This window comes from Sturnus vulgaris, chromosome 12 (genome assembly GCF_052056855.1).
Source record: "Sturnus vulgaris isolate bStuVul1 chromosome 12, bStuVul1.hap1, whole genome shotgun sequence".
In the NCBI taxonomy this organism is placed as follows: domain Eukaryota; kingdom Metazoa; phylum Chordata; class Aves; order Passeriformes; family Sturnidae; genus Sturnus; species Sturnus vulgaris.
Window position 1 is genome coordinate 13718967 of NC_142254.1, and position 23842 is coordinate 13742808.

General features: G+C 56.1%; 2 protein-coding genes across 3 annotated transcripts; one reads left to right on the forward strand and one right to left on the reverse strand.

The window, feature by feature from the left end:
- Positions 1-154: 154 nt before the first annotated feature.
- On the forward strand, positions 155-3815 carry LOC106855781 (D-lactate dehydrogenase, mitochondrial). 2 transcript variants are annotated; one of them, XM_014880698.2, is made up of 11 exons: positions 155-272; positions 383-495; positions 706-847; positions 932-1073; positions 1344-1503; positions 1580-1779; positions 1858-1986; positions 2612-2739; positions 2818-2908; positions 2995-3106; positions 3183-3517. In XM_014880698.2, the coding sequence occupies exons 1-11, from the start codon at positions 210-212 to the stop codon at positions 3346-3348; spliced, it is 1446 nt and encodes a 481-aa protein (XP_014736184.2). In that variant the 5' UTR covers positions 155-209; the 3' UTR covers positions 3349-3517. The 2 variants fall into 2 exon arrangements, with proteins under 2 accessions (XP_014736184.2, XP_088028049.1); XM_088171923.1 differs by having other exon boundaries at positions 2995-3815.
- On the reverse strand, positions 3789-23730 carry ZNRF1 (zinc and ring finger 1). The gene is made up of 5 exons (XM_014880838.2): positions 23197-23730; positions 6193-6288; positions 5449-5554; positions 5265-5355; positions 3789-5116 (listed from the first exon to the last, which is right to left on the reverse strand). Exons 1-4 carry the CDS (start codon positions 23636-23638, stop codon positions 5298-5300), a joined length of 702 nt encoding a protein of 233 aa, XP_014736324.1. The 5' UTR covers positions 23639-23730; the 3' UTR covers positions 3789-5116; positions 5265-5297.
- Between the last annotated feature and the right edge of the window lie 112 nt (positions 23731-23842).

A 23842-nucleotide genomic window follows, 5' to 3' on the forward strand; every position in this document is an offset into this window, starting at 1 on the left:
GAATGCAGTGACTCCGCTCAGGCAGGGGACAGCATGGGAACATGACCACGGGCACTGGTGGGACGCAGATCCCTCCAGCAGGGACACACTGGCGTGTGTCTGGAGCCACCTTAAGGTGTCAGTATGGGGGAGGGACAGACGGGCTGCGGGGGAGGGCAGTGTCCTGGTCCTGTGCAGTTCCCCTGTTCCCGTTCCTGTCCCGTTGCGACATGGCCCTGCGGAGGGTGCTGGCGCTAGGGGCAGCCCTGGGGCGCCGCAGCTGCTGCTCCAAGGTGGGGCCGGGGCTCCGAAGGGCATTCAGGTCCTCGTGCCCTTGGCCCACGGCCGCGATCAGACCCTCCCCAGTGCATCCCTGACGGGTCCTCGTTGTTCCCCCCCGCAGCCCTCGCTGCCCCCTGACTTCGTGGAGGCCCTGAGGGCCGTGGCTGGGGCTCCCAATGTCTCCACGGCCACAGCAGTGCGGGAGCAGCACGGCCACGATGAGTCCATGCACCCGTGAGTGTCCCTGGAGCCGGGACCCCTGGAGAGGGCTCTGGGCAGGGGAAGGACCATGGGAAGGGGCCGGGCCTGGGGATGGGAAATATTTGGCTAGACCAGGGGCCGTGGGGAAGGGAAGGGGCATGTGACAAGTCCCAGGTTGGGGAAGAGCCATGGGGAGGGTCAAGTGGTTTAGTCAGTTGGTCAGTGGTGCTGCCTGTCCCCCAGCTGTGCCCCTCCAGACGTCGTGGTGTGGCCCCAGGCGGTGGGGCAGGTGCAGGAGCTGGCAGCCCTCTGTCACCGCTGCCGTGTGCCCATGGTGCCCTTTGGCACCGGTACCGGCCTGGAAGGAGGCGTCAATGCCGTGCAGGTATCGGCTCCCCCGGCACCTCTGACCCCCCCAGCAGCTCTGGTTGCCCCGCCGTGCCCTGAGCCCCGGGTGCCCCTGTGCCAGGGCGGCGTCTGCTTTGACCTGAGCCGCATGGATGCCATCGCGGATCTGAGCCTCGAGGACTTCTCGGTGACAGTGGAGCCCGGAGTCACCCGCAAGGCCCTCAACAAGCACCTGCGTGGCACTGGGCTCTGGTTTCCTGTCGGTACCGTGGGCATGAGAGGGGTCATGGGGCTGGGGGTGACAGCACTCGAGGGGCTTGGGATTCCTGTAGGGCTGGGCATGGTGGGAGTGTTGGGGGTGATGTGGGGTCCACTGTTGTGCTGTACTCCCGTGGGTGCCTGTGGAATGAAAGTGCCATGGCCCCAATGCTTTTGGGGATGCCCATAATTTTGTTGTGGTTGAGGTCCCAGTGGTGTCCATGTTGGAGTGGACACCATCCCCATCTGCTTCCCCTGTCCATCCCTGCTTGCAGACCCTGGGGCGGACGCCTCGCTGTGTGGCATGGCAGCCACGGGTGCCTCGGGCACCAACGCGGTGCGCTACGGCACCATGCGCCCCAACGTGCTCAACCTGCGCGTGGTTCTGCCGGATGGGCGCCTGCTCCACACTGCTGGCCCCGGGCGCCAGCCCAGGTGGGCACCAGGGGGCCGGGAGGCTGTGCTGGGCTGGCCATGTGCCAGTGGGTGCCTGCTCACCAGCTCTGTGCAGGAAGCGGGCGGCCGGCTACGACCTGACCTCACTCTTCGTGGGCTCCGAGGGCACTCTGGGCTTCCTGACTCAGGCCACGCTGCGACTGCACCCGCTGCCCGAGGCCACTGCTGTCACCGTCGCCTCCTTCCCCAGCGTGGGGGCAGCCGTGGCTTGCACCGTCCAGGTGCTGCAGGCTGCTGTGCCTGTGGCCCGCATCGGTGAGTGCCTGCAGCCAGAGGTGGGGCTGGGGGTCCCGGTGCCAGTGGTGGAGCTCAACACTGCCTCCTCCCACCCAGAGTTCCTGGATGAGGTGATGGCAGATGCCTGTGGCCGCTTCAGTAGGATGGAGTTGCCAGTGGCAGCCACGCTCCTCCTGGAGCTGCACGGCTCCCGGCGTAGCCTTGCTGAGCAGCAGCAGCACATGGGTATGACTGGGAATAGGGAGGAGGAGACTGGGGGCCATGATGGACACCCAGGGATGAGGGATGGGTGCTCAGGGACAGGGAGACCAGGGTGTTCTGAAGCATGGTGCTGGGAGGCCATGATGTGGCACTGGAGTAAGTGATGGATGTCCAGGACATGGGACAGTGGGACAGGTCCTGGGGTGAGGGATGGGTGCCCAGGTCTGGGTGGGGGTTGGAGACCTTGAGGTCATCAGGATGAGGGACAAATGCCCAGAGCCTAGAACTGGAGGACTGGAGTCATGGATGCCTGCCTATGGATAGGGGATGGGAGATCAAGGGCATCCTGAGGAGAGGGATAGGTGCCCAGGACCAGGGAGAGGGGACCAGCAATGGATTCTTGGGATGGTGACTGGGAAGACACTAGAGTGAGGGATGGGTGTGTGCACTGGGGATCTGCTGAGGGGCTCATGGAGATGGGACGGGGGGACCAGGGTTGTCAGAGTGGTGGACAGGGACCCAAGGACAAGGGGCAGAGGGATGAGGAGTATCCCAGGGTGTGGGATGGGTGCCCAGGAGGGGCACTGGGTGAGGGCTGGGTGCTTGGGGGTGCTGTGAGTCCTGTCCCAGAGCTCCTGGTCACCACCAGAGGAGATCGTGCAACAGAACAGCGGCTCCAGCCTGGCCTGGGCGGAGGGGCTGGACGAGCGCGAGCAGCTCTGGTCCATGCGCCACAATGCCTGGTACGCTGCCCTGGCGCTGCGGCCCGGCTGCCAGGTGAGGCACAAGGATGGGGATAATGGCAGCAGCGCCCCTGGTGCTGCAAGTGCCACAGCTCTGCCCTCCCTGGCCCAGGGCTACTCCACGGATGTCTGCGTGCCCATTTCCCGCCTGCCTGACGTGGTGGTGGAGACCAAGCAGGACCTGCAGGCCTCCGGCCTCACCGGTCAGCAGGGCCACAGCCCCCCGGGACAGGGGGTTGGGACATCACCGTCCTCCACACCCCACCCCATCTGACCTGAGGCCTTGCAGGACCCATGGTGGGACACGTGGGCGATGGCAACTTCCACTGCATCCTTGTATTCAACTCCCAGGACCCGGAGGAGGCCCAGCGCATCCACGCCTTCACCCAGCGCCTGGGCAGGTGGGGCCAGGGTGCTGTGGGGGGCCGGGGCTGGGCAGACAGATGTCCCCATGCCCTGTCCTTCCCTGTCCCCCAGGCGGGCACTGGCAGCAGGGGGCACCTGCACCGGGGAGCACGGCGTGGGGCTGGGCAAGCGGGCACTGCTGCAGGAAGAGCTGGGCCAGGAGGGCCTGGACACCCTGCGCTCCATCAAGGCTGCACTGGACCCCCACAACCTCATGAACCCTGGCAAGGTGCTCTGAGGGGGAGCACCAGCACTGAGCTGGCAGTGGGGAGCCTCAGCCCCTGGAGTTGGGGCCAGGGTGACCATGCTGCCCTGCAATGCCACTGTATGTATCCCTACAAATCCCCCCATCACTACTTCTGGGGGTCAGGGATCCTCAAACTCCCAATAAACCCTTTGGACTCGCACTGTCCATGTGCTGTGAAGTTGTTTAGGACGACAGGACCTCCCAGCCCATTCCCAGGAGGCCCCTGTCCCAGACAGCACACACAGGGCAGGGCATTGTCAGGGTCCCATTCAACCACTTCTCCTGAGCTGCCGGTGCCAGGTGGGAGCTCTCTGGGACCTGCCGAGCACTGCTGTGGCCATCCCCACAGAGAAGGGGAAATGGCATGGGTGGGGTGTCACCCCACCAGCACCCCACTGGCATCATCTGCTTCACCAAGAAAGCCAGTGAAATAAAATAACAGTGAATATTTTATTGAACATTGTTTTAATACCATATCAAAACACCTTGACTAATGAAGGAAGCTCCCCCCAAGCTCTGAACTCTTTTTTTCCCCTGTTTTTTTTTTTTAATATATAAATACAGAAAGGTTTCCCGCAGGGGCACGGCCACCGGCAGGGGAGGTCTCACCAACGAAAACGCGCCCGCCGCGCCAGGAGGGGACGGGGATGGGCGAGGGGGTCACTGCCATGAAATGACACCATCTTGGCACCTCCAGCAAAACCACCCCTGTGACTAGGGGTGGCTGGGGACATCTGGGGGGCCATGGGAGCCTTCCCCATGCCCTCCTCAAAAGGGTCCAACTCAAAGCCGATGGAAAAGAAAGAGGAGAGGCGGTTTTGGCAAGAGGAGCCCGGCGAGGGGGCACGGGAGGGGCGGCGGGGATGCTGCAGCTCTCCAGTCTCTGAGTGGTTATAGCTGAGTTAAAGAGTGACCAGTCTGTAAACATCACCGGGGCAGGGAAGCTCAAATTGAAGAACACGCCAGTCAACACGAAGCTTCAGTTGTGGTTTGTTGTTTGGTTTTTTTTTTTTTGTCCATTTTCTCTTTTTTCTTCTTTTTTTTCCTTTTTTTTCCTTTTTTTTTTTTTTTTTTCTCATTGTAAACACTTGAAAGACGGACCCCTGCGACTCAGCAGGGGGGAGCAGTGGCCCCGCTCCCGGCGTGGGGCAGAGTCCCCATCTCAACGCTGTCGGGGCCGGGGTGGAGATCTCCAAAAGGGAGATGGGAGAGAGGAGAAATTTCCCGTTTAGTCAGTGCAAAAAAACCGAGCAGAGCCCCCGGGCGAGTCCGGGTGGGAGGTGGGGGGGTTGCCGGTGAGAAACGCCACGTGCTCCGTTTGGCCGGCTGTCCCCCGGCAGCTTTCCCCTTTCGGTTCGGGGAGAAAAGCCAAACATCATGGCAGGGTTTCGGCCGAGGGCGTCCCCGGGGCCTCCCTGGCAGGCAGAGCTCTCCTGGTGACCAGCGGCTGTGGAGGGGAGAGCAGGTCGCTCCGCTTTTCTCACACTGTCGTCTCCTGGATGTTTTCTTTTTGTTTTAAGTCTTTTAAATAAAAAAAAAAATAAAATAAAATAAAACCAAACCAAACCAAAACAAAAAGCAGAAAAACAACAGAACAAATAAAAATAATAAAATAAAATAAAAACTCCGCCGTTGTCCCAAGTGGATTCAAGTTTCTGGGTTTTATTTTTGTCTTCTTGAGGAATTTAAAGTCAGCCCAAAACTCCAGGCGGGGTGGGGGGGACGGGGAGAGGAGGTACAGCAGGTTTAGCAAGGTGCCCTGCAAAGGCAGAGAGAGACCATCCCGGGTGAGGAGTGGGAGCCCTGGCTGTCATGTCCCATCCTATCCCACCCCATCGCCCACATCCAGCCCTGGATTTAAACCCAGCATGGGAATGTCCCTTCTGAGCAGCCCACCACAGGCTCACCTTAGAGAGAAGTCAGCAAGCACGCTCGGCGGGTCAATCAGAAGGATGCTCTGGGCAAGATCTGTTCACTTCAAACCATGAGTCTATACAGCTGCAAGAGGAGGGCACGTTACCACCATGCTGCTGAGCCTTAGGTGTCCCCGTCTGTCCCTTTGCCACCCGCCCAGCTGTCCCCTCAAGGTACCTTTTGTGATAAATGCAGAGGCAGGGCAGCCTGGCTATCGTGTCCCCCTGCAGCAGCTCCTCCAGGCAGATCACGCACTCGCCGGCATCCTTGGTCAGCACGTCATCTGGGAGGGGAGGACAGGGCAGCAGTGAGAGGGGAACACCACAGAATTCCCCTCCCTGGGATGGAGGGGAGCCCAGGGTCATTGCTGCGGGGGCAGCCGGGATGGGGTGCAATGACAACAGTGCTGGAAAACACTGGGAAGAGGTTCATGTGGAGGCACAGGGAGGACATGGGTCTGGGGCATCTGGAGTCAACACAACCCCTACTCCTGGCTTCCAAAAAATCACCAACCAGTAGGGGGTGAGCATCACTCCCACATCAGCAGTCAGGAGAGAGGTGGGAGACGCCAGAGCTTGCAGCCCAATGCTCAGCCTCATGAGCCACCCTGCCAGCAAGGAGGACATGCCCCTTTTTGAGGGGCAGCCCAGGAGGACATGCACGAGCAGGGCTCCCTCTAGCACAAAGGGGAAGGGACGGGGCCCCCTCGGCGTAGGGGGCTGTGTTACAAAGGAGCCCAAAAGCAAAAGCAGCAGGCTTGAGCCACGACAGGGGAGCAGAGTGGAGCAGCACCATCCTGCCGGAGCACAGTCCTCTTGGGAAGCCCAGCCAAGCCACCCGCCCACAGCAAATCTCTTCAGCCTGCCCGGAGCCATCCCAGAGTGGCAGGGCACCGTGTCCCCCACACAGCCTGGCCCTTACCGTTGTAGGAGAGGCGAGGTTTGCTCAGACACATGATAAAGTGCATTTCCATCTCGTCAGAAGCCACAGATTTGGAGCAAATGGGGCACTTGAAACCTGGAAGGAGAGCACAGAGACGAGCCCTTAGCGAGGGCAGGAGTCGTCCACCCTGCATCCTGGGGAATCCCTGGGGCCATGGTGGGGCAGGGCAGCGGGCAGCCCCTCACCTGCTGCCTGCATGGTGACCCTCACCCCACACGGCACCCACTGGGCACCCGCTCATCCTGTGCCAGCCACCAGCGTGGGGGACAGCCACCGAACAGGGGACAGCCGACGAGCTGGTGTGCTGGCCGTCCCCGTGCCCGCCGCGCAGAGGGCACGGAGAGCGTGCCAAGACAGTGCCCACGTGGCCATCAGCTGCTGCCAGGCCTTAAAGGGCGAGCAGCAGCCTGGGGCATGCAGCACCCAGCCACTGGCAAGTGCAGGGGCACGTCCCTGTGCCTGGACAGTGCTGTCCTTGCTGCCAGAGTTCGGCACCACAGAGCTGAGCCAGAAAAGCTGCAAGGAAGTTTTTTTTTCTATGGCTGCAGCAGAAGACTGGCAGATCGGAGCCTCAAACACAAATGTCTGCTTTGTCCAGCTTTCCACAGGACTGGGCGCTCACCCCTCTGATGCCAGTCTGTCTCCCCAGAAGCACAGGGACACTACAAGCTGATGAACCAGCTTGACCTTGGCCCTGCTTGGTGATTTGGGTTCTTGGATGAACCGAGATGGGATGCCCAGATCTGCTCTGTGACCTTGCCTGAGGTGGTGCCAGGGTGTCATCACCTGCTCGAGCCATGCAGACCACTATAGCATCCTCCCCAGCCCCACTGAGTGAGGCTGCCCCAAATGCAGTTTGTAAGCCCCTAGTTCACAAGGAGCGGAACCCCAAGAAGCCCTGTAGGTCACCCATCTGAGACTCCCTGCCCTCCTACTGCAGCCAGCTCGAGGCCATGTGGTTTGTCAGTGCCCAGCAGAGCAGCGCAGCTCGAGCTGAACACGCGCTTGCCACCACCACGGGTTTGCACCAGAATATCCAGCAATTCCCTGCCTGCAGAGAGGGAGAGGGTAATTTAAGGATCTGCCTTCTAAAAGCAGATCAGGTTTGACTGCAGTGCTGCTTAAGAGCTTTCTTCATATATATGCAAAGGCTGCTCAGGAACGAGAAGAAAAAGAATGTACACAAATTATCTAAGGATGAATCAGGTTCTTGTTTGCCACCACATGGATGTGGACAGGGCAGTTTCTTTTTGCTTCCCATAAGGGAGAAAGTACAGGGTGGCTTTAAGGAGAGGCAGCTCAGACCACTGCTGTGCAAACAGCCCCTCTAACTTCTCAACACCCCAGTGCTCATTAGCAACAGTGATAAATACAGTTTACTTCCCAGGTCCTCGGATCCTGCCCCTCCAGGGTGTTGTTCTTTCCCAGGAGGGCGCAGCAAGGATGAGTACCATGGATGGTATGGTATTGGCTCTAAAAGGACCTGCTAAAAGAAGGAACCCTCAAGCTCAGGGGTCCCTTCACTGGGGTGTCCTGCTGGCCTGCAGCATTGTCACGCTGGGAACACATCCCTGCCCCAGCCTGGCTGAGCCACTGGGTCTCTGCTCTGAGTCCAGCCCCCACTGCACCAAGCTCCAGGCAATAGGGCAGTGCGGCAGCCAGGGCCTCGTAGGCAGCAGCACCGATCTGCCTTCTCCTCTCTAGCCTGATTTTACTCCTGACCGATTTATATCTTGTGGCAGCCATGCCCATTAGCTGAAGTAGCTGGCTTTTTCCTCCTCCCAAGTGTTTACCCGCCTGGTGTATTTATAGCGTGGATAGCTCGGATAGCCTCCCAGCCTGCCTGCTGCAAGACCCAGCTGGCCTCCCCTTGCCAGACACCCTCCCGGTGTCCTGCTCCCCTGGCCCTGCCTGAACTGGTGCTGCCTGGAGCGGATCCCTACTGGGGGAGCTCTGGCCACTGCTTTCCAGCAGCAAGTCCCTGAAACGGCTGTGAAGGACTCCCTTTGGAAAAGGCATTTTGTCTCTGCAAACTCTGTGTTAGGGCACGGCATTTGTAGAGGTTCAGTACTGTTCCCTGTGCTGTGTGTGGGCAGAACTCGTTTCCTCTGGTCCCCCCTTTTCTGTGCCAATGTGTTATTTTAAACAGCTGTCCCAGATCTGCCAGCTCCAGCAGCACCCGAAGGGATCCTATGAGACGTGCAACCAATGTAATGGGAAAAGGCCCCAGATGAAACTGCCTGGTCTGTGGCTGCCAGGGCATGGCTGCCAGCAAAGCAGCAGGGCCAGGCAAAGAGCAGGGTCCTGTGCAGGCTCCAGCGAGCGGCTGTTGCTGTATCTCCAGGCCTCTTTGCTAGCTGGGATAGCTTTAGCACGGTTATAAATAGCTGGCATGAACACTCCTCATGCTCCTCTCTGCTCCCTGGGCAGCTGGCTGGAGCACTGGGACTCCTGACACTGCCACAGCCCCATGGCAAGGACGTGGGGACATTGGGCAGACGGAGGGGCCCGGGCTCAAGCCCCAGCACGTCTGTGGCATCCTCCAGCCAGACAGGTCTGGGGGCTGAGCCAAGTGCAGAAGCACACACACACGCTTTTCTGGCTCTGCACTTCACAAGATGAAGGGGGGGGGGAAAGGGAAAGATGAATATGCAGTTGCGTAAATCCCCAAGTTTGAGCAGGAGTGAGGAGCTGTGGGTGTGGAAAGGCCCCCAGGGCAGGGGGCTGCCCTGCACCCCAGCTGTCGGCACAAATATTTGACATTGCAAAAGCAACTGCTTGTGTTTCCCTTCATGGCAGGCACAAGAACCCAGCATCAGTGGGAAAGGGGAGGCAGAGGTGAACTCCCTCACCCCTTCTCCAGGTGACCTTTGGGTGAAGGTGATAGGCAGAGAACCAGTGAGAGCCAGCACCAAACAGCGGCAGGCACCGAGCCTGGTGCTTTGGAACCTCCTTTCACAGTTCAGGCAGGAGCCTGTCCTGAGGATGAAAGAGCTGCTCTCCACATGGCAAGCCCCCTCCAGGCCATGGTATTTTCCACATTCCCCGAAATCCCCGTTAATTTATCCTGCCTAAGCTGCCAGCCGGAGCAACGCAGGAGATTACATTTTGACAGCTGCTCATGGAAAATTCAGCTCCCTCCCTCCTCCTCAAGCCCTTTCTGTCCTCCTCCCACATGCCTAAAAAAAAGAGAGGAAGGGCCCAGCTATTCCTCCTTGCCTGGGCCTCCCACACCCATGGGGTTGCTCCAGGGAAAGGCCATGGACATGTCCTCCCTCCCAAGGCATCTGGTGCAGCTGGTGATGCTCCCGCCCATGGCACATTAAACCTGAAGCTGGCACTGTCACCTCATGCAGAAATGTGTGGGCAGGTACCAGCTCCCAGCAAGAGTAAGTGAAGAAGAGGAGGGTGCTGCAGGAAGGGGGCAGGGCTGGCCTGGAAAGGCAGGTACAGGTCAAGACCTGGACTCTTGTACCTTGCAGGAGACTCTGAGAAAGCCAAGGGCTTTCCAGGGCTGCGAGACACAGGCTGGCAGGTGACCTAATCTCTCCAATGGCTTGGTCTAGAAACCAGGAGCAAGTGGCGCTGGCACTCTCCAGGGGCTATTACCCTCTGAGTATTTTTAGGAAGGTTACATGTTTAATTTTAGAGAGCTGGGCAAAGTAGAGCTGGGAACCTCTGAAAATCTCCAGCCAGTCCTATGAATGATGAAAAAGCCTGATGGTTAACCCTCACAGTACCAAAAGCACTGCCACAGAACTGCAAGGTATTTAGTGATGGGGAGAAGATTGAGACACCTTTCCAACCCATTTCTAAGTATCCCAAACAGAGCTAATTCTGGAGCTGAGATAGGAAATTCCCATCACTTGTGTCTACTGAGCACTATAACAGGGTCAGCCACACCATGTCCTGTGAGTGGAAGTGGCTGTTCCCCTCAGGGGTGGGTGAGACCATGTCCACAGGAGCTGCAAGCCTATCCCAGATCCCAGGGAAAGGCACGTGTCACGTCTACCTTCACCTGCCAAACCCTCCTCCTGCTGGGTGTGCCTCCAGGCAGACTGCTTACAGGCCACAGTGCCATCAGGAGTAGCCCTGGCAGTAGGTAGCCCTGGCTCTGTTACTGGCAAGTGGCTGAAACACAGAGAGCTGCAGCTTTTCCACTGCAAACCCCCCCAGCAGTGTGAGGAAGACACCAGTGGGGATGATGGGCCCTGAAGGTAGGAGAAAGCAGCAGCCCAGGCACAATGCTGCATTCATACAGCATTCACTAATAGGATCCCTGGTTGCCCGGTCTCCCACTACTGCCATGACATAAACCAGGAGCCCTGTGAGTGGGAGAAGCAACACAAACTCCCCAAAATGTGCCTGCCCCAGGAGGGATCCCCTCTCTGGTGCCCAGTCACCCCACAGGATACCTGGAGAACCAGGGAGCTTGGGTAAGCTCCAGGCTGCCTGATGATCATGGAAGATTTGGAAACCTCAGCTGCACAGCCCATCTCCATGTCTCTAGAGAGCATCCTGGGCTCCCAGCCAAGGGAGCTGGCTTATACCAGGTGAGGATGTGTCCAAACATGAGACAAAAACCAGGGAATATCTGGTCCAAGCATGCAGTCCTGGTGCCTTCTCCTTGTTGAGTAAACCATGAGCATTCCACCTTCTACCCGGGCTTCCCTAACACTGCCAGCTGAACAAGTACCAGGTGGAAGCTGAAATACATGGATCAAATTGGAAAAACCTAGACTAGTGATTGGAGAGGAGGGAAAAACTGAAGCACCATTTGGTCAGCTTGAAGCATACGGGGTTGGGTGAGGCAAAGGGGTTCCAAGTCCTCCCCTTCCCTTACCCCTCGAGGGCTCCAGCACAGCCCCAGAAGGGAAGAAGGGATCAGGGAGGAGTTGTTCTCTCTGCCAACCAAGTGAAGGAAATCTGAAGAGCCAAGAAATTCAGACCCAACATCTTCTAGAAAATAAATTCCTTGTGGGTTTAAAGCAGCCTCATTTTTTAAAAGTGACGGTCATAGAGCAGCTCGTTGGAGATGGCACATGGATGCATAGAGCACCTCTCCAGCCTGGGAGAGGTGCTGGGACACAACAGGGACCTGGCAGCTGAGGACTCCTTGAGTGTCCCGTCACCAGTGGAAGCCCACCATGGAAGTGATGCTCTACCAGCCTCAGCGATGCAGTTGGGTGATGCTGCAGGAAGCAGCACCAAGTGCCTGCAGGCCAGGATCCACTTCCCCCTGCAGAAGGAAATGGCATCAGCTGCACGGGCAGAGGCAGGAGCCACGGTCCAAGGCAGCCCTGCTGCCCTGGCAGGACTCAAGGCACCGGGTGAACTCTGTGGCTATTGTGCAGCACAAGGGCTGACACGAGCAGGGACACGTAGGCAGGAAGGAGTAAAGCACTTAAGCTGCCTCATTTGCCAGCTTTGAAAAAGTGAGCGTCCTTCCTCCTGATTCAAGGCTGCAGAGAGGTGGGAGAACATAAAGGATGGGCCCAGGGTGGAAATAAGATATCCCACCTTCCTGAGGACGGAAGGGAGGCAGGGCTGGGGGAGGCCGGTGAACCAGCCCCAGATGATCAGCCAAGCAGGGGATGTGGCTTGGATGGGACATCTGTGGATGGCAGTGCTTGGAAGGAAACTCGACCATTTCTGCTGCCTTGGCAGGGGGACAATTTTGCTCCATCTCCATCCTGCCCCACCATTTCCTTGCTGATTGAGTCAGTTCAGCTTGCTGAGAAGGGAGAAAATAGATGTTTGTAATATGAAAGCAGCACCCCAAAAATAAGCTACTTCTGTGCAAAGCTAGGTTTTCCAAGGTCTAAGAAAAGCTGTCCCTGGTGTGCAGTAGCTCCTGGCAAAGTCCCCACATGCAGATGTCTGCTGTCAGGTCAGCCACACACCAACCAAGTGTGGCAGGGATGTGCCATGGAACACGAAGCTGGCCAAGGGCAGCACCACCCTAATGCTCAAGGCATTGTGCTTTGGAGACACCTCTGTCCATTCCCACCTGACTCAAGCCACAAAGAGGAGATGTAGCAGCAAGGACAAGGCATAAGTGCTTCAGGTGTGATGTAGGGAAGCCACTGAGGTCAGAGAGATGCAGGACACAGGAGAAGGGCTGGGTGACGCCACATCACAGAAGCCCAAGGCTAGCTTGCTGCAAGCCAGGAGGCAGAGCTATTTTTTTTTTTTTTTAGCCAGTTGGTTTCTTATGGAGGTGGTGGGGGAGGATGGGAAGAAGAACAGATTGCAATTCTGGGGCTGAGGAAAGCTGGAGAGCTGGAAAGGAGCAGAAGACATGGGAGAGGGAACCCCACAGGAACATTTGCTCCAGAGCACCCAAAGCTATTGATTCTCAGCAGATGGACACAACAAAGCCTTACAAAACTCCTCCAGCACAGCCTACAGACACGGAGAAGCAGGAGGGCAAAGAGGCCTGGTTATACGGTCACAGGGTGTCCAGACACCAAGTACTCTCCCTGCCTATTACTGTTTCAATATCACCTCTTTCACGGTTGTAATTGCAATTTTTTAACAGAAGTACCTATGCTAAGACAGAGATCATTTCCCTCCTATAGCTCAGGCTATACTGCAGGATCAGGTCCCTCCAGACCTGGATGAAAAAGGCAATTTCTCAGGGTCACCCTGTCTTCTGGCAAGTCCTAGTTTACTGCAGAAACACTCCCCCAGCTGCTGGGAACAGGTTTCATAAGGAAGAATGTGTAGCCCAAAGCTAATTTTAGCACCCCAGAGAAGAGCAAAGTTAAGCAGAGGGGTCCTGGGTGATAGCCCAGTGAAGGCATTAACACCTCTAACTCCTGCTGTCAGGCTGCAGGGCTCAGATTTACCAAGCTACAAGCTTATCCAGGGCTCCTGCTAGTCATAAAACAGGTCTGGGGCCATCTCATGGCTCAGGAGAACTGCAGGGATGCTCTGATGCTGCCTCCACACCTCTCAAGGGATGCTCAGGTGCTCAAATTCACTGCCCAGAGAGGACAACGATCCTGCAGGCACACCTGGGAATTTCCAAAGGGTTTTCCTGAATGCCTGTTTTTTTCCTCCCACGTATTTCTCATAGGAAAGAGGAGGCCCAGCCAAAGCCTTGCTGTGGGCAGCAATCATCCACAAGATGCACAGAGCCAGCAGGGTAATGAGGGGGTCCCAGGTGCTGAAATGAAGGAGCACAGGGGATCCTCTGGCAGCACGGTGGGATGCAGCAATTTGGAAATCAGAGCAGGAAAGGACAGAGTTTGGCACTTTGGCTTGGCAAGGGCTGGGAGGGAGCAGCGAGGCAACGTCACGAGGGGAGTGCTGAGGTGAGTCATTTGTGACTAAGACATCCGCTGGGGAGGCACCCACGGAGTCCCCACTGCCAGGCTCCAGCACTGAGCAACTGCCAGAGGAATTCCCGCTTTTGGAAAGGTTGAAACACCAAAGCCTGACCTGAGCCACTCCCCAACACAGCCGGATCTGACCCCACGGGGCAATTTGCTTCCTGACCTCTGGGTTTTCCCAAAACAAAAAACTTGTGCTTTGATGCTGCTGAGGCTCCATCATGCCTCATCTTCAGACGGTCTCTTGGGAGGATGATGGGACACTCCAGAGGCACATGATGACAAGCCCTGGCTTTGTGATGCAGGGATTATGGCCAAGCACTGATTGCACACACATACCCCTTCCTGCCAGGAAGTGATCCCAAAGAGCTCCTGGGACACCTCCTCCCCAGGCATTCCAGAGCAGCACTACACGAGGAGCATGGTGGAGGGTGTCTTTGTGCCTGGGCCACGGTGGCAGGATCACTGAGGCAACTGTTTTTCAGCAGTGTAACACCCCCAACTCTTGGGGTGTGTGGGAAGGATGATACATTGCTTTTTGGGGTAGAGAAAGGGCAATTTTTATGTAGTGGGCAGCAAACAAGAGCATAAAAGGCACACAGAGCTGCACCCACAAGCAGTGCATGGCTGGGGAACGCTTGCAGCCAGTTCACAGTGGTTGTTTATGCAGAAAGACAAAAAAATTTGAAACTTTACCACTACTGGGAAAAAAAAAAAAATCTTAGTGAGGAACATGCTGCAGAGCAAGCCCTGACCTCACCTGCCCCTGATGTGGTAGGAAGGGCTGCATGGCACAGAGCATCTCCCTGCTCCCCAGAAGGGACTGTGACTGCTGAGGGATACCAAGTGAATGCCCCAGCACACCAGGACAGCAGGAAGGGGAAAAAGCAGGTGCAAAGCTGCAGAGTGATCACTCTTGTCTGTTGTACATAGTGCAGAAGGGGAGGGATTCTCCACAGCACCAAGCTGCCCAGACAGGCAGCATGAGCACCCCTTTGACAGCCAAAGGCTAGGGATTTGGGAGGAACATCTATGCTGAGGATGGGGATACACCACTCCAGAGCTTCCCAGGTGCCTCTGCAGCATGCAGGTGGCAGGCAGAGCCAGCTCTCTGCAGCTCTGGGAGCCCTCTGAAACACCAAGCACAGCATCTCAGAGGAATGAGCCCCTTGGAAAGTGGCAGGGTCTGCCCACGCTGGATCCTGCTGGAGGAGGCAAGAGGGGCTACACACTGTGCCACAGGCAGGAGCAACCCTGCCCAGGTGTCCCTTCTCTGTTCCTTTGCTTCAGCATGTGCTGACCTCCAACATGAAAAGGGCTCCTTCTGAGGAAGGAGACAGTGGGGCTGCAGATGACAAAAATCCCAGCTGTGGGATCTTAAGTTCTCTCTCCTCCTCATCACTAAAGGCAACACTTAGAAGAGCAGAGTGTAACCCCACTGCCAGAGCTGGGCAGGGCCTTCATCCTCCCGTGAAACATTCACCCAGGACTACGTGCAAGCTGCTACCTGTTTTGTACCTGTCTACAGGGAAAAAAAAAAGAAATCAAAGGCATCTAAAAACCCCCTCAGCAGGGTAAAATCCAGGCAAATAGCATACTTCAAGGGCTATGAAATCAGAGTTGCAATAAATAAGCAAATGGACATTGGTTTCAAAGCAGCAAGATCAGACCAGGGATAACCTGAAACGCCAAGGCAGGGGACTCAGCCTTAGCCCATCCTGCTCAGCACCAGCTCAACAGAGGGTTGGCCCCAAAACTGATCTCAGCCCATACTGACTTGACCTCCCTGCAGGCAGTAATTTAAGACATCTGCCTAGAAGCAACCCTGCCTCCTTTTCCCTGGCTACAGATGTACAGGCCATGGATGCATGGATTGAAAGGTGGATCTAATTCCCCTGCAGCGCTTCTGATGAAGTGCAGCTCCATCTCCTTGTAGGAAGAGCTCCCAAACGAATTACTGCAATTACCCCGGCTGCAGGAGAAACTGCAGGTTTTCCCCTCAGTGGTGACAAAGACTTCTCCAAAAAAACAATCCCCCAAACGCCCACCACCTCAAGCTGTAATGCAACCATCCAGGATGTGAAGAGCAGAACCTCCAGCACCACCCTCAAATCACTGAGCTGTGATCAGAGAAACTCAGCCATGGTGAAAGCCAGGGGGAGAAGGAAGAAAGCTGTCTTTCGAGGCAGCAACAGGCAAAGAGACACTGAGGACATGGAAATGTCAGTGGCCTCATCCTGGAAGGAAATAAAATGCTGGGCAGGGATGTGGGACAGGGTCAGCATCACTCAGTTCTCCTGCCTGACTGTTGCTTTCCCCCTCTTGTGTTGCAGGCAGCTGGCCTCTAAAAATACCCACTGTTGTCACGCCGTCTTGCCTGCTTGGGCCAGGAAACAGCTCTGAACAGCTTTCAGTTCCATTCTTCATCTGTGCTGCTGTGCTTCCCTCACCAGGATCTGCCCCAGCCCCTCTTCTGTGCTTGGCAGGTGACAGTCTCTCAGGAACTATGGCCATAACTTGACAAACTCAATGAACCAAGAGTGCTAACCGGGAATATACAATCCCAGGAAATTTCTGCTAGGGTTGTTAAAACTAGCAAGAAGATAACTATTTCCACATCATCTCTCTCCTTCTCTACAAAGTGCCACAAGACTGTTCCAAGGCAAACAGTCTAGTTTCATGCCACTGATGGGAGCCCCGTAGCTACATGAGTGTGCATTAGCACAGGGAGTCACAGATTTCCCAAGCTCATTCAGCCCATGACACCACAACTATCCCAGGGTCAACCTGGTGCTGATGCTGGCCAGCTCTGGCCTATAGGGAAGGAGGGGAGAGAAGAGTCAGCTTCACCTCAGAGGTGCAGAGCCTTTCCAATGGTGAGGTACCATCCCCACTGGCAAAATACACCCCGGATGGAACATCCCCAGCTGCCCACAGCCCCGGCATTGGGTCAGAGCAATGCATCTGCTCAGGCTCAGCTGGTGGCACATGGCACAAACCTGGCAGCATAAAGGCAGGGAGCACCAATGTATCAAACCCTGTGCCAGCAGCACAGAAATGAGCCATGGAGATCTGCCTGCTGCTTCTCTGGCCTTTCCTTCCACCTCCCTCAAATCCCAGATTTACAGACATGCAGTGGGCTGGAAAGTTAAACGGTGACGAGAGAGCAGCAGCCCCTGTCCCCCATCACAGGCACTCCCCTTCCCTGCCTGCAGCCCAGCAGGGCAGGAAACTTGCCAGCAGCTGGGCTCTGCCCACGGGAAATGCTGTGCAGCAGCACGAGAAGAGGCCCCAGGCAGCAGAGCTTCCTGAAACTGCACCTCCAACAGCCTCTCATCAAAAAGCACTGCAAGGGACAGCAGGAGCACCCTGAGGGGTACTCAAGCCCCCAGCGGGTTCACCCACATTTGAAACCTGCCTGGTGGAACTGGTGAAGGAAAGACATTTAAGGCCCAGCTTTAACCACTCTTGCTCTATCTGAAATTTAAAAATTGGTGTCTCTACAGAGGGAGGCTTGTTGTATCCCGATGTGCAGCCAGACCAAATCAGGTGGGCAAAGTGCTCTGCATCAGGGCCTGCTGCTTTACAGCATCACTTGGCTGCTCATGCACATCATTCCCAAGCCCTTATGATTTCAGTTTTCAAGGGAAGCAGGAGAAAGCCAGGTCACATTTACTCAAAACCAAGTACTCAGCACATCTGGGGTTTTGGCGTACCAACAGCAGATGCCACAAAATGCACCTCGTGGTTGCTCACTGTCTGCTTGGGGCACCACAAGACTGGTCCCTGCAAAGGCAATTTGTCCAAAGACCCCTTGCTGCCTGTCTGATCTGTCACATGAGAGATTACATTGGAGGGGGGAAAAAGCTTTTTTTTTCCCTCCTCCTCCAAAGTGGGCTTTTCTCCCTCCCTGCGCTTCTCTTGAAATTAATTTTCAGCATTTAGCAGCATTTTCCCATGACTCTGTGCGGCTGCCTTGGCCAGGTGCCAGCCTGACACTGCTCCTCCACCAAAGATGTCTGTATCTGATTGATCCTCCGGCCAGTGAACGAGAGAGAGAGAGCAGAGAGAAGCCTAAATAGCACATTAATAAATAAGAGAAGCCTTTACGGTTATTCTAGTCACCGGAACAAACATCTCAGCAAAACAAACCAGCATGGGATAAACTTACGTCACAGACTGGGAAGACAATCCTGGCTGGGAAGTGGGTCAGCCCAGGAGCACGAGAGCATCATTCTCAGCATCTCTAGAAGATACATGTGCAGAAGAGGGAGAGGGCACCCAGCTACCCTATGCTGATTTATGCACAGGCTTATAGAGGAGAGAGCCCAGTTAATGTGCACAGGAATTAGTGCCTCGCTCGTGAGGAAAGCAGTTGGGATTTCAGAGGGCACTGGGGAGGGAAGGCAGTGCAGAGACAGCCCGGGCTCGCTCTCGCTGCGAAGACTGGAGATAACTGCTTCCACCGCCAGCTTCTCACGCACAACGCCAACGCTGACGCACTGAAACTTCAGCTCTGCTGTGCACTAAAGCTGCCCTCGAGTCTCCCATCTTCAGGTGTTCAGCACTTTGCTCTTTTGAGGTAGCTGTGGCCTCTTCCCCCTGTCCCAGGTGGATGCTGCCCTGACAGCTGGCTCAGACAAGGGAGAAGCAGAAAAGCATCCTCTCCAGACCTGGAGCGCCCAACAGCTCAACATCACCAGTGTGGGGAGTCATTCTGCACGCACTTCCCAAATGATCTGCAGGTCTGGCAATGATGCAGGTGTTTGATCCGGTTGTCAGACAGTAACCAGCACCAAACCCACAAAAAGATGGTTTGAGGACAGTCATCTTTGGAAATTTCCACTAGCAAAAATAGATTCAGAATGGCAAGTTCATGCAGACCTTGGGGTGCCCTTCCCCAGGCCTAGCTCCTGGAAGGGGGGAGGGAAGCACATATGATATCTCAAGTTGAAAACTTCATAGATTCATTTGGAAGGAAACCACAAGGATCATCAAATCCAACTCCTGGCCCTGAGCAGGACAACCCTAAGAATCACAAGATGTGCCTGAGAGCCCTGTCCAAATACTTTCTGAACTCTGTCAGATTTGGTGCTGCAACCACTTCCCTGGGGAGCTTTGCAATGCCCACCACATTTTGGGTGAAAACCTTTTCCTAATATCCTATGTAAACCTCCCTTAGCACTGCTCCATGATATACCCTTGGGTCCCGTCCCTGGTCACAGAGAGCAGAGATTGGTGCCGACCCTCTGGTGCCCCTCCTGAGGAAGCTGCAGCCCAGAGTGAGCTCTGCCCTCAGTCTCTTCTCCAGGCAGAACAAGCCAAGTGACCTCAGATGCTCTTCATATGGCTTCCCCTCTAGATCCTTCACTATTTTCATGTCCCTCCTATGGATGCTCTCTAACAGCTTTATATCCTTCTTGTATAGTGGTACCTAAATCTGCACACACAGACACAGCAGTGCAGAGCAGGACAATCACCTCCCTTGACCAGCTGGCAGTGCTTTGCCTGATACACCATGGGACACAGTGGGACCATTTTGGCTGCCAGAACACGCTGGTGACAAGTTGTGGCAGGACAGTCAGGGCTGAGAGCAGCTGACTAGCAAGCTAGAATTCAGCCTTCTTGTTCTGGTGTAGAGACTGCAGTGGCAGGACTATCTGAGGAGCAAGGATTGCCAAGCACCCGTGATAAAAGGCTCAGGACCCACCACAGACAAGCCTCTTCTCAGCTTGCAGAGACTGGGGCTGCCCAACACAGGTGTTCACACACATTTTCAGCTCACCCTCCAACGAACAACCCCTATTTCCCACCCTGCTACTCTGGAGCCAGATTGAAGAGCATTTCCAACCTCTTTTGCTCTCAATCTGTGCCTGGAGAAAGACTCAGTCCAGCACCCTGGCTGCCATCTCTGCCCTAAAAACTTTGCCATCTTCTTCAGGCTGGGCCCTCCTGCTCCAGGAAAGTGCTGCTGAGAACACAGCAGCTCATTTGGCAAAGAAAGCCTCCTGACATTGGTGCTACCAGCATCCAGGACAAACAGCTTGCTTTGTCAGTGCACAGAAAGCCTGTGACATTCCTGGTAGGAATGCACAGGAGGATGAGTTAGACATTTCCTTGGGCTAGCTAGCAGACAAGGAGATATGGATTTATTAGAGCTTCAAACACTCAAGGGCTTGGGTGATGAGTGGGATTTCCAGATAAACTTTAAGCTACTTACAGCCTCTGCAAACTCCCTTAGATCCTCTGATGAAGATGAATAACATGAGAGATACTAAGAGAACCACACAAAGCCGGAGACATGTAGCACTAAATCACACATCTCCCTTTTCTCCCTTCTTCCCGCTAGCCTTGGCTTTACTGAGAAGTCCTAAATAGTCATAAGCCTACAGAGGCAGGGTCAAGTGCTACAGGCAAATTCCAAAGTTGTGCAAGATATGTTATTTTCCACTTGTGGAGGCCAAGAAGTAGATATCAGAAATCCTGGGCAGACAGGGAAATCCCAGAGCAGTTTCAGGTGGTGCTGGAACAGTTACATTGCTTGTGTACATGGTAGGCATGCCTTGGGAAAAGCCCCATCAGGAAACAGGACTCACCCACAGAGGTGCTGTCCACTCAGAGGGAGGGACAAGCTCCACCATAAAGATGAGAGCTCCTTGCCCACCCCATTTAGAAGATATACATAGGCTTCACTGTTCACAAGGGTAGCAGCTTTCCTCATCTCATCCAGGGACAGGCTAGAGGCCATCAGTATCTAACTGCTCCTTCCATCCTGGCATCCCAGCAGCCACAGTGGAGCCCAGAGGGATTCAGCAGTGGGCTCTTCTCATTGACCATCCCCATGCACAGCATCTTACAGTGATGCTGCAGCATTCACCGGCCTTGGAGACCACTTTGCAATCTCTCTCTGCACAGGCTTCCCAGCACAATCCTTTCTTCCTCCCCAGGCACACCTAGCTTTTCTGCAGGCCTTCAACTGCAGAGAGGGAAAGGAATGACACTAAGCAGGGAAGAAAGCTCAGCCTGCCCCAGCTCACTCCTTAGGGTCCCTGCTGAGGGGCCCGATGAGCCATGAAGCAGCTGGAGAGACACAGAAACTCCGCATGGCAGATACAGGGAGCAGCGAGGCGCCAGGACTATCTGTGTGCTCCTGTTATCATAGGCACATTGCTGCAACAGCAGCACTTATCACTGCCCTCATGGCTCCTCCTTGTCCTACTGACGACCCCACAAGAGCTCAGGTTGCACTCTGAGCTTCCAGCTCATCCCCCAAACCCAAGTGCTCCTCGAAAAATGTGAATGCAACCCACATGCAGAGAACAGCACCATCCAGGTCTCCAGAAAGGGGTAGGCAGGGCAAGAATCCACTCTCCAGCCCTGTTATCCACCGAGTTTGGGGGGCTCCTCTCCTTGCTAGTAAAAAGTAGCTCAGGCAGATCCCAGAGATCCCCAGGCACACCTCATGCTGAGTGGGTTTGGTACATCGGGTCCCCTCATCCCCACCCTCGAGTCATCCTTCAAAGGGAGCAGGGACAGTCACACGCAGCAATGTCAAAGCTCGTCTCCATTTACCAGAGCACTGCTGCTTCAGCACTTTCCAGTGGCTAATGGAGTGGCTCAGCACCACGAGAGGAGCAGGTCGATGGGGAGGCAGGGGGGAAGACACAAGTAGCTCCTGACTGCCCTGCTGGAGGTTAACCAGCTGCAACAGGAGATTAACAGGAATTTCAGCAATCTTGTGGTGGCTTACTTCCCCCCTTCCCTGCAGACTCCAAATCCTTCATTAACTTCTTACACTAAGAGAGGAAGAGCAAAAAAGTTAAATGAGCTCTGACAAGTTTTCAGAAGGGTTTTTAAGCATCCTCCACTCCTTTTGCTATTAATTAGCAACGAGGAAGAACCACCACCGGGAGAGGCTTCGGCACAGACTGAACAGCTCTCACTGCTGCCTGCACACGCTTCAGCTCAGCTCAAATGCTCTCAGAGGGCCCCAAAAGAGGCACCAGAGAAACCCAGTTCTTGCAGCACTTCCCACAGCTCACGCTGCAATCTTTCAAGGGCACTGTGTTTAACTTAGCAGCACTGCACTAACTCGCTCAAGTGGCTGAAAAACCGCTTACTCCATTTTGCAGCTGGTTTATTTTTCTGAACAGGTTTTTGCCTCTCAGCATTGTGGTTTAAGATGCAACTGATACTCTCTGATAAACCACTGTGAGCTGCAGGGTGCTTCTGTAATGAGACCCTCCTCACTCCAGCACCAGGCACAGCAGAAGCCCCCATGGGCCTCATTCCCACAGAGGCTTGTGGAATACCTGGAAGGATGCTGTGCCTTCGTGTCTCTCTGCATTTAGAAACCAGAGCAGCAGCACAGTCTGTGCAAGGTCACAGAGCAAGAAAGTTTGCAGGAGTGCTTGGTCTCAACTCCGGTGCCACATGCCAGCTCCCTCCATCTGCCAGGAAGGATGGCAAGCTCCCGGCTTATCCGGATCAATAGGAATCAGACGTGGGGCGTTCTGCCACTGAGGATGCAATGCAAGACACACAGCTTCGATTTAATGGAGAAGAGCAGCCCCTGGAGACTGGGCAAAGGGAAAAAAAAATCCCAAGTTTTCTTTTCCAAGAAGCAAGAAAATGGGCCCCACGAGACTCTTCTTGCACTTTGTTCTTATCCACTGCTTCAGTCTCAGGCCTTCCTGAAAATGAGGCATTGTCCCAAGGCATATTATGAAATTCCCAGACCACGTCACACAAGGAGAACACAACATTTGCAAACGGGACGGGTGGGAGAGAAATCCCAGACTATTCCAGGAAATGCAGGGAGACATCCCTGAAATGACTTCCCCTCCAGCCAGGAGGGGAAGGGAGGACCTCCCACCTCGCTCCCTCTACCCAGCCAAAACTAGGTCAGTGACACAGCCCTGCTCGCAGCCAGAGCTCCTCTCCAAACACCAGGACACATAGAAGAGTCCAGCCAGGAGGGTGAAGAAGGTAACCTTGCCCCTTCCCATAGGCTGACATGTTTCCTGCAAGAGAGCCCAGCTGGCCCCCCAGCCCTGTTAAAGAGGCAGGCAGTTCCTTCTCTGCTTCCTCCTCAGCACCACAGTACTGCCAGCTGGCTTGAAAGAGAAAACCCACTTTGGTCTTTCCCTGGCCCTTTATCAGACAAATCAAAGGGAAAAAATAAAGACCCCCACACTTTGCTTTCAAAGGCTTCCTCTGCTTCTTTCCCAGTTTCTAAGGCCGGAAACTGCTACACCTGAATAGCAATCCTCAAACACCTTCAGAAGAGATACAAGGCGCTCAGCCTGGTTGCAAAACCCAAGGTCTTGAGCTACAGCACCTTCAAGGCCTCAAAGCCACTATCCCCCAAGTCAAGGGGGGGTGCCACGTCCACTGCTTCATATCCTAGAGCCAAAACACCTCCCTTCTAGAAAGCCTTCTCCCTTCACAGCCCCTTCCTCCCTTGACCTTGACACAGATGCCAGCTCCAGCAGGCAGCCACCCGTCTGTGCCGGGAAGGGGATGGGGATGAGGGTCCAAGAGAGGGGCAGCTATCCCTTCCCGGGTGAACCGCGCCCACCACCGCCCCCGGGAACCCACGGAGGGAGCGGAAGCCGGGGGAAGGTTCGGGGGAGCCGGCACTCACCGCTGTGCGAGCTGAACCACCGCGGTGCGATGTGAAGGGGCAGCGCGTCGGCCAGCGAGGCCCTGGCGCCCAGGTACAGCATCCCGTCTCTATGGTGACCGCCTCCCGTCTCCTGGAAACTGTTGCCATGGGCGTACGTGGAGTCGGAGCCCGGACCGCCGCCGCCGCCCGGGGCCCGCTCGGCCTCCCCCGCCGCCCGTGCCGCCGCCGCGTACAGCCCGAAGGGGACAGCGCCGGCCGCCGCCGGGTCCATGCCCATCCCGGCCACCGAGCTGACGGAGCGGCTGCGCAGCCCCATCGCGCCGCCGCCGCCGCCCGCCCGGTAATGGCCGAAGGGGGGCGGCCCCCCACCTCCTCCCGGCGGCGGCACGGCGCTGTCATCCGTCGACACCCCCGGGAAGGGGCCCCGCGAGCGGGTCGCCGTGCTCTGCTTGCCCCCCATGTGGGCGCCGCCGGGCCGGAGGGAGCCGAGCGACAGCCCCCCGCGGGGAACGGGGCCGCGCCGCCCCCGCTGGGAGGCGAGAGGGGGCGGAAGGAAGCGGGGGGGCGCGGGGAGCTACGGGCGAAAACCCATCCCCGCCCCAGGCATCCTCCCCCCGCCGGGCCCGCAGGGGCGAGGGCGCCCCGAGTCCGCCGCCGCCGCCGC

Bases quoted from the DNA above. Each gene is read 5' to 3' on its own strand.
- LOC106855781 (XM_088171923.1), top strand. From the start codon at position 210: ATGGCCCTGCGGAGGGTGCTGGCGCTAGGGGCAGCCCTGGGGCGCCGC. The intron at 496-705 runs GTGAGTGTCCCT...CCTGTCCCCCAG, and splicing joins CACGATGAGTCCATGCACCC to CTGTGCCCCTCCAGACGTCG. The intron at 848-931 runs GTATCGGCTCCC...CCCCTGTGCCAG, and splicing joins GAGGCGTCAATGCCGTGCAG to GGCGGCGTCTGCTTTGACCT.
- ZNRF1 (XM_014880838.2), bottom strand. From the start codon at position 23,638: ATGGGGGGCAAGCAGAGCACGGCGACCCGCTCGCGGGGCCCCTTCCCG. The intron at 5,555-6,192 runs GTAAGGGCCAGG...CTCCCCTCCCAG, and splicing joins ACCTCGCCTCTCCTACAACG to ATGACGTGCTGACCAAGGAT. The intron at 5,356-5,448 runs GTACCTTGAGGG...CTCCTCTTGCAG, and splicing joins CTCTGCATTTATCACAAAAG to CTGTATAGACTCATGGTTTG.